Genomic DNA, 8,847 nt, shown 5'->3' on the forward strand with positions numbered 1-8,847 from the left:
TTATGCAGGCACACAACATAACACAAAATAAAACCAAAATAAAAACATGTACGAGAAAATGTAGTCAGATCATGTCAGGGACTAGAAATGGTATAATCCATTTTCAGGTGTCTCATATTGTATTAGATGCTGCTTCAGGCCTGAATGTGAAACTACAATATGTTTCATTTAGTCATTGAAGTTACAAACAATATGTGAAAAAATGTTTTAACCAATATGAACTGGGCTTAGTGTCTGATATGAAGTGTTCTTGAATGCAGCTCTCCTTTTCATGTCTTTGCGTTGCTTTGTTTCTCCTCTGATTACTTCTTCAGTGGCGTAAACAATCTGGTTGTATATCTGGGTCTCCAGAGTCAACAGCAACCCAAGCCCAATGCAGTGAATCGGATGGTAACACAGATCATCAGTCATCCCAACTACAACGCCAATACTCAAGACAATGACATCTGCCTCCTGAAGCTGTCATCTCCAGTGAGTTTCACCGACTACATTCTGCCCGTCTGCTTGGCGGCCTCAGGCAGCACCTTCTACAACGGCACTGACACCTGGGTCACTGGCTGGGGCAACATTGGAAGTGGAGGTGGGTCATAAAGCAAATGGAGCACATTTAGTTTCAGAGACAGCATGACTACAATGTTGGAGACAACTATGTTTTCTCAAATATCTGAATGAAAACTGTTCTTCCTTCACTGAGCAGAGCAACAAAATATTTTGCATGTGATTAATAGTTTGCAGGGATACTTATCACAAATGGTATGTGACATCATCGAACACCTGATAAAATACAAATAATTATATTTTCTTGAGGCTGTCATAGGAAGCAGTTTGTCCTCATGATGGTGCTGGAGTAAAGGTCAATAAAGGTGACCTGTGGAGTTTAACTTTTAACAAAGAAAAGTTATTTTTACATTTAACAATTTCTCACCAAATCACACTGTGAAAATTTTGACATGCAACAACATTAATGAATTTTATCTTCATCATAAAACATTTGGAAAGTAGATCTAAATATTTAATTATGTTTGGTTGCCACCAATCTTCTGTTTTGCTACCTTTGTTGATGCTTTTCTACACTTATTTTTGTGTTACTGCCACCAATTTGTTGATCTGTAGAATAGTGTGAAATTTGCAGCTGAAATGTGAATCACGTTATGTGTCAACAACAAACAAAAGAGTGATTGACTTACAAATTTTAGTGTCATTAGAAATAACTTTAACAGCCTCAAAAATGAATAACAGTGTTTTTCAATTGGAGCTAGTGTTTCTCACTTTCTGACATGTGAGAGCAGGTTCCACTTTCTTTTGAAGGTTGATGATGGACCTGTCCTTTTGTTTGCAGTTGAATTTGCTGTTTGTACCTTTTTGTGTGAAGCCCTGTGCTGATCAAGCTGAATTTGTGTCTTGTTAGTGTCCCTTCCCTCACCACAAAACCTAATGGAGGTGGAGGTGCCAGTTGTGGGAAACAGACAGTGTAACTGTAACTATGGAGTGGGCCATATCACAGACAACATGATGTGTGCCGGGTTAAGTGCTGGAGGGAAGGACTCCTGTCAGGTGATCATTTTTACACCTGTTTGTGTCAGATCTTACCTCCTGCAGAAATTGCTTCTCCTAAATGTTGCTCTCCGTAAAAGGGTGATTCTGGTGGTCCACTGGTGAGTAAGCAGAGCAGTCGCTGGATCCTGGCTGGAGTTGTGAGTTGGGGAGAGGGTTGTGCTCAGCCTAATTTACCAGGAGTCTACACCAGAGTGTCCCAGTATGAAAACTGGATCACCAGCCAGGTCACAGGCGACCAGCCGGGATTCATCACTTTCACGTCCAATGGGACTGACAGTGACCTCAGTGTTACCTGTCCGGGCCTACCCCCACCTCCAACCACACTCCCTCCAACAGCCAAACGTGAGTTCCTGCCATTTCCACAGTTTTTGAAATTATATAATACATTTGAACAGTTGGGCATAATTGGACTTTTTCCGTACAACATTGTTAGCTTCATGCTGTATCATTTTGTTGCAGCTCTTCAGCTTTGTGACAGTTGCACAGATTGAAATTTTGAATCCCAAAACCTTTAGAACTGCAGTGAAAACTGAACTGTTCCAGGTGTTTTGTGCATAATTTTGTACACATTTGCCCTAAATTCATGGCATGGTATATTTGGAATCTTAAATGATTTAGAACAAATTTTATATGTATTTCTGTGGGTTTGAACAATGTTTGTCTAAACAACCTGAGTTTATTACAGTTAATACACAAACATCTTTCATTGTTCACTGTTTTGTTTGTTTCTCCCGCTGTGGTCTGTGGATGGTATATTTGGAACCCTGTAAAATTTCACAAAAATTTAAAATACATTTCATTGGGTGTTATAAAAATTTAGCCTCATGAGACAAAGGAATGCTGAGACTTTAAAATTATCAAGGCATCTTTAATTATTCTTGCAAGAAGGAGCATGCAACAGCTACTCAAAAGTGCCTCTGCAGTAAGGAGGAGGAGTGAACCTCCTCAAGAGCTACTTATACTAGTCATTGCAGTTTTATTGCTCTTTGTTCCCTTCGAGGGCAGGGGTCAGGTCACCATGTATGTTTTCTTATCAGGAGATTGCCTATGTCCTGACTTCCCAACCTAAAGAGCATTAAACGTTTACAAGCAGTTAACTGAGTTATTTAAGCTAAAGAACATCCTTTTACAATGACTGCACATTTGTTCAGAGTAAACATTAGTTACACACAAGAAGGAAAGCTATGTCCAGTATTTTTCCATCAGTGGGTTTGATCAATGTTTGTCTAAACAACCTGAGTTTGTCACAATTACTGTACTTTATATCCTGTCCAACACTACACAAAAATCTTTCATTATTCACTGTTTTGTTTGTTTCTCCAGCTGTGGTCTGTGGCCAAGCCCCACTGAATCCTCGTATCTTGGGAGGAAGCTCAGTGGTGACAGCTGGCGTGTGGCCATGGATGGCAAGCCTACAGTGGAAAGGACGTCACGTGTGTGGTGGGACTCTGGTGGCTGTGGACTCTGTACTGAGTAATGCAAACTGCTTCTCAAAGTGAGACACCTGGAATGATGTTGTTAATTTACTGTATGCTGCCAGTCTGATTAGTGTGTGAGCCACTGCCCCAAAGATTGAATTATTTTTCCACACAGTGACAAATGAATTATGAAACAAATTAGTTATGAAACTAGATGCAAATTTCTCAGTAAGTAGTTTGCTTTTAATTTTTTCTTATATTTGTTATTGTGCAGAGATAGTTTAATAAGGTCCAATCCAATCAGAGAGTTTGAAGTTTGGAAATCTCCTTAGTTCTAATTTAGTTCCTTTTCTCTCCCACAGTTCCCCCATAGCATCTGAATGGACTGTGGTCTTGGGCCGTTTGAAACAGAATGGCACCAACCCCAATGAGGTGACACTAAAGGTGACTAATATCACCCTGAGCAACCTAACTGGGTCTAATGTAGCAGTGCTGCATCTGGAAGCTCGGCCCACCTTGACCAACTTCATCCAGCCCATCTGCCTGGACAACGGCCGAACCTTCGCTGTGGGCTCAAAATGCTGGGCTACTGGCTGGAGCTCTGGACAAGGAGGGGGTGAGTCCTTAATACACAGTCTGACTCAGTAATGCTAACTCACTTCTTTAGATAAAACAGTAGAGTTCAATAGGCAGGTGCAATCTGAATATCATTCAGGTGTTCCACTTCTCATCATTGTCTTATTTTCCCACATAGTGGAAGAAGTTCTGCAGGAGATTCCGACCTCGGTGGTAAATTGTGAGAATGCATCAACAACTGACAGCATTTGTACAACATCTTTTACACTGGGGCAGGTGAATAATGAGATTATTGTTATTACTATTATTATTATCCAATTGTTATTGTATTTGTATTTATCAATATGTTTGTATATCTTTAAACATTCAGAATATAGGGACCTAAGATTGCAAAGCCATTTTGTACCTGTTCTGAATTATAATAATATCACACGATTCAGACATGTTAGAATATATATTTAAAAAAACACATTACTTTAGAAGGATGCATTCATTAAACAGCACAATATGAACACTTTCTTTAAACCTACTAATCAATAGTGGGGATGAAATGTAAAAATGTTTGTGCAACAGGACACGTCATTGGTTCATTCAAGCAAGAATATGTAACTTTACCATCAGAAATCTTCAGCATAAATTATGTCAGTAAACATCATTTTTAAGGAATAAAAGTATTGATTATATATCAGGTTAAATGAAGCCAAGAAAAAATAATATTTTGAAAAAGTATTTTCTGTAGTTTTATGAAAAGAAGTGACTGAATGTGCACTTCAGAATCAGAGCAGGGTCAATACAAAATCATAAACATTCTGGACTTAACATTTTCCATCTTCGTTGTTTGTTCAGGGTGATTCTGGTGGGCCGTTGATGTGTAAGCTGGGTGGCTCTTGGTTCCAGGCAGCAGTGTTGACTGCTGACACTAACACCACTGGGCAAACACGAGCAGCTACAATGATGACCTTCACCAAACTGAACCATTTTGAGAGCTTCCTGGTTAATACACTGGGGACATTTTTGTCTCCAACTTCCGCAGCTGCAACCACCCAATCCACCAACATAACTGCCACCACTCGTGGGGACGCCCCTGCTCACTTTCCCTTCTTCTTCCATCTCCTTCTATTCTTCATGTGTCTCCACCTCTTTATGTAGAAACCTCTAACCTCACTATTAATAGTGATTTACATAATGTGACAGGCACAAATGAATATAAATCACCTTGAATTTGAGAGACAGTGCAAGCTTACATCTGCATTAACTAATCTAGATCTCACTCTAAGTTCTGCACTTAACTATCTTTGCTCCAGTAACTCACTTTTCTTCTAACTCAAAGCCATTCACTGGCTTTAGGCTCTGCCCTCTTAACCAGTTCATTTAACAGGAGCAAGGTAAATCCACTAACAACTTCCACTGGGAAGGCTTCAGGTTTCCAACTACGCCCTCTGCTGCCAAGTTTATATACTTAAAGCTCTTTCCTCTCACAGGCCATTTCAATTGCATCCTACCATGGATGGTACCATGTGGTTTGTGACCACAACATAAGACCTGGTCTTAGGTTAGTGATAGCTTTCTCCTAAGAAATTATGAAACTATTTTAAAAACAACTATAATCTATCACCTGGTCACTGTCCTAATAAACTGGACCTTCTTTTTGTCAAAAGAAAAGATTCTGGACTCTAACTGCTTTCAGTCTAAAATGAAGGGTGTAAAGGAAGAATTTTTAAAGCCACACCGAACAAATGTATGTAAACGTAGCCTCATATTTCACAATTTCATAGTTTTTTGAAGCTACCTACATAACTGTATTTGTACAGCTACTCTTATCTTTTAAACCAGTACAATAATATAATATGTGGCTTTATCCATCTTCACAGAAGAATGTGAAATGGAATCACTGAGTGCAATTCATTACATAAAATTAAGAAGAAATTACAGACATTATGCACATGACTCAGAATAATCATGTCAATTATTCATGTTTGCCATGGAATAACTTTCCTTTTAATGTGAAATCACTGAACCATTTTCCTGCTTTTGTCATAATAGCCTTCTTTTACATGAAATGAGTCATTTGTTTGATTCAGTATAATTCTACTTTTATGAATGTTTGGACCAAAGTGTTGTATCGACCAACTAACGTTTCCATCTATAAAGTCACAACACTAGTATGGCTCAAAATAACTGTGATTTCATGAATATTTTTACTGTCCTTTTCTGTTTTAGTGTGGCATGCTGACCATGTGTGTTTTATTGAGACAAAGACCTTTATGTTAAAGCACTCGAACAGAACATGTAACAATTAAAGCAGGGGACATAAATAAAAATACCATCTACTCTAATGAGGTTTTGTTACTTTAAAATTAAAACATCAGTGGTCATTCACTTTTAATAATATAGAGGTCAGGCCTGGTGATTGGACAAAGCTAGCACTGTGAAAGTCACTTTGGACCCTTGGCAATTGTGGTTATTTTTCCAGACCAAGCCATTAATTAATGGAGGACGTTAAATGAAGCCATAATGGTAATTAGTGGTAAATTTCTCCTATGCAAAATAAACATTAGCTCTACTTCTACCAAACACAGCAAAATCCTTTATATTAATGCATAATTGTCTAATATAATATAAAGGTATGTGTCAATCAAGATATATGCAAGAACAGGCTCAATGATTAATTACATGGACAATTGTGGGTGTGGTGTACACTTTGTAACCATTCTTTAGTATATTACTTGTGTGATGTAAGAATGTCAACACTGCTATATTCTTTTTTTTAGTATGCGTGTGCGTAGAAGTGAATCATTTACTGCTTGCAAACCAATGATAGTAAGATGATGTCATGGGGTAGGACTGGATAAGTCTGACTTCTTCCTACTCCATTCAAGCATGTACTAGGTATAAGCAAATTGATATGGATTATGTGTAAAATTATGTGTTGTCAAATCAACTGTTTTACATGCTTGAAAGAATAAATCAAATCAAATAGCACAATAAAGTCATTGCTGTCACAAGATGTTTCTCCATTTAGTACTTAAAACTTTGTATGCAACTGTTTCATAGTTACATGATTTTACTTAACACAGCTAGAATACTTGCTTCTACTATATACTCCAAGTATATTTGTCTCATGCTTACATGGTTTTACCCCCCCCCCACACACTTTAAAAGCAGGACTTTTACTTAAAATAGAAGAAAAAAAAAAAGCAGACTTATGAACTGCAGAAATTTTATTCAACCAAATGTGGATTTTGTAAAACATACTTGATCACCTTCAGTCACAGGAGCACAGTGTGACCTGACCATGGCTTTGTGTTTTTCCTCCATTTCAATATCACTAAATCTCAACTTGTATTTATAAATTATTGCATTATAGGAAATTAAAGATTCAAGTGTCTGCAACCACAAGTTTGGTAGCAAATTGGTTTTGGGCCAAACCAGAAAGCTGGTCAAATGCTAGAGTTGAAAACACTCCCATCTAACACTAAACCCAAGATTACTGAACTTTAACATCTAGAAATCATTCTGAATATTAGATCCAAAGAGCCAGAGATAGAGATGTCTAGCACCTGGTTTTATTTCCTATTCCAACATGTCACATAGTGAAATGACTTGTTTTCACATTACAGGCCTTCCTTTGACCAAAGTTAAAACCACCGGCAAATACTCATTTAACCTTGATCACCCCCCCCCCCCAAATTAAAAAATAAAAAAATTGCCCCCCAGTTGGAAAAAAAAGTGGGTACTTAAGAACTTTAAACAACTTCTGTAACTCAGAAGCAGGAAACTGGGCATGCAAACACCAGTGGGATACTGACCGCTTAAAAAAAAACAAAAAAAAAAACACCACACCAGTTAACTAGAGAAACTTGCAACTTCAGTTTCATCTTTCCCCCACCTGGAGCATTTGTTCTTTTAAATATACCCACTTCAACAGTAAAAGTCTGTGGCAATCCTTCACACACCCAGCCCCCACCCCATGACACCACTCCAACATATGGAGACTCATTTTATTGAAACACCTTGAAATACAAAACAAATGTTACATGAAACTGTGCCTCCTTCTTGTGGCACAAGACCTAAAAAGAAAGATAAAAAAAATTTTAACAAATGATGAAAAGAAAGAAGTGAATGGGAAAAACAAATGGTGAAAAGAAAGAAGTGAATGGGAGGGTCATCACCACTCATCCCTGATGTGGTGTGATGTTGAGGTGGTGTGACTTTGTGAGAGTGAGCCTGCCCCCTGGTGTTCTGGGGGAGTGGTGTTATAGAGTCCCATGTTTGTCAGAGGTAATTCACGTGTTAACTAGTGGGAGCTGACGGGGCTGTGAGGGGGAAGGAAGAGCAACAGCAGCACATAAGAGAGGGGGTGGGGATGGGGTTTGTGGCCTTCCAGGAGAGAAGGGGAGAGGGCTGGTAGCAGCTCCTAGAAGCCGTGGACTTTGAGCTGCTCTTCCTTGGCCAGGTCAATCTGCAAACAAACAGATTTAGTCAATGAGAACAACTCCCATCACATACACCATAAGTCATGTTCCCCATAAACAACTCTGTTGAATCAAATACCCTAGTGAAGTGGCAATTGCAGCAAGGAATTAAGATTAACATTACAAGCCCTACCTCAATTAGGAACTGGCAGATATTCTTGCGCTGGTCTCCCTGAAGCTGGATCACTTCACCATACTCCGGGTGCTCAATCACTGTCCCATTGCAGGCAAACTTCTGTTAATGGTCAAAAAGGTGCAAGATAGTGTTAACAGGACCAGAAAACTGGGACAACGGTCAGCATCATTATCTGGCAGACGGCCATAAAAAAAAAGACCATATTTAGCAACTGAACTGAATTCCTACCATTTTGATAACCACAATCAATCTTACTTGAAGACTAACAGCACTGTAGAGGTGTCACACACCAAATTCTATCCCCAGACAGTACCTTTTTGAAGGCCTTGACTAGCTTCTTCTTGTCATAGTCGGCAGAGATGCCCTGGACAGTAGTGAGGGTCTTCCTGCCGTTCCGCTGTTGAATTCTTATGTGGATGTAGTCCTCTGTCCCAGCTGGGAGGCGGTCATCACCCTTAGTTGCATCAGCAAAGGGGTCTGAAAGGGAGAGGGGGACACAGTATTGTAAAAACAGTAACGTTAATATATAACCAAAAATGAAACCATAATTTAGCTCAAGCAAAAAGTTTCTCTTAAGACATCGCTGCTAAATTACCTCTAACGTACACCTCACTTTTGCAAAGAACATGCTTCAGATGAACTGCGCAAAGGTACAAGCTATATATACACAGCTCTGTGAAGCCAA

The 8,847-nt window shown here is 39.0% G+C and overlaps 2 protein-coding genes across 3 annotated transcripts in view; one reads left to right on the forward strand and one right to left on the reverse strand.

Moving 5' to 3' along the window:
* The first annotated feature begins 83 nt into the window (after positions 1-83).
* LOC109952710 (serine protease 27) lies at positions 84-6,174 on the forward strand. Of its 2 annotated transcripts, none has more exons than XM_020587918.1 (7): positions 84-580; positions 1,409-1,554; positions 1,635-1,899; positions 2,881-3,052; positions 3,338-3,591; positions 3,730-3,827; positions 4,398-6,173. In XM_020587918.1, exons 1-7 carry the CDS (start codon positions 388-390, stop codon positions 4,698-4,700), a joined length of 1,431 nt encoding a protein of 476 aa, XP_020443574.1. In that variant the 5' UTR covers positions 84-387; the 3' UTR covers positions 4,701-6,173. The 2 variants fall into 2 exon arrangements, with proteins under 2 accessions (XP_020443574.1, XP_020443575.1); XM_020587919.1 differs by lacking the exon at positions 84-580 and adding an exon at positions 786-863 and having other exon boundaries at positions 4,398-6,174.
* Positions 6,175-7,686: 1,512 nt separating this feature from the next.
* eif1 (eukaryotic translation initiation factor 1) overlaps positions 7,687-8,847 on the reverse strand; it is a 1,857-nt gene continuing 696 nt past the window's right edge. The window contains exons 2-4 of the mRNA XM_020587917.1: positions 8,476-8,639; positions 8,160-8,261; positions 7,687-8,013 (exon numbers count right to left, since the gene is read on the reverse strand). Coding sequence (XP_020443573.1) covers positions 7,969-8,013; positions 8,160-8,261; positions 8,476-8,639 — 311 coding nt within the window. The 3' untranslated portion in view covers positions 7,687-7,968. The remainder of the gene's footprint in view (positions 8,014-8,159; positions 8,262-8,475; positions 8,640-8,847) is intronic.

Source organism: Monopterus albus, unplaced genomic scaffold (assembly GCF_001952655.1).
Source record: "Monopterus albus unplaced genomic scaffold, M_albus_1.0 scaffold488.1, whole genome shotgun sequence".
NCBI lineage: Eukaryota > Metazoa > Chordata > Actinopteri > Synbranchiformes > Synbranchidae > Monopterus > Monopterus albus.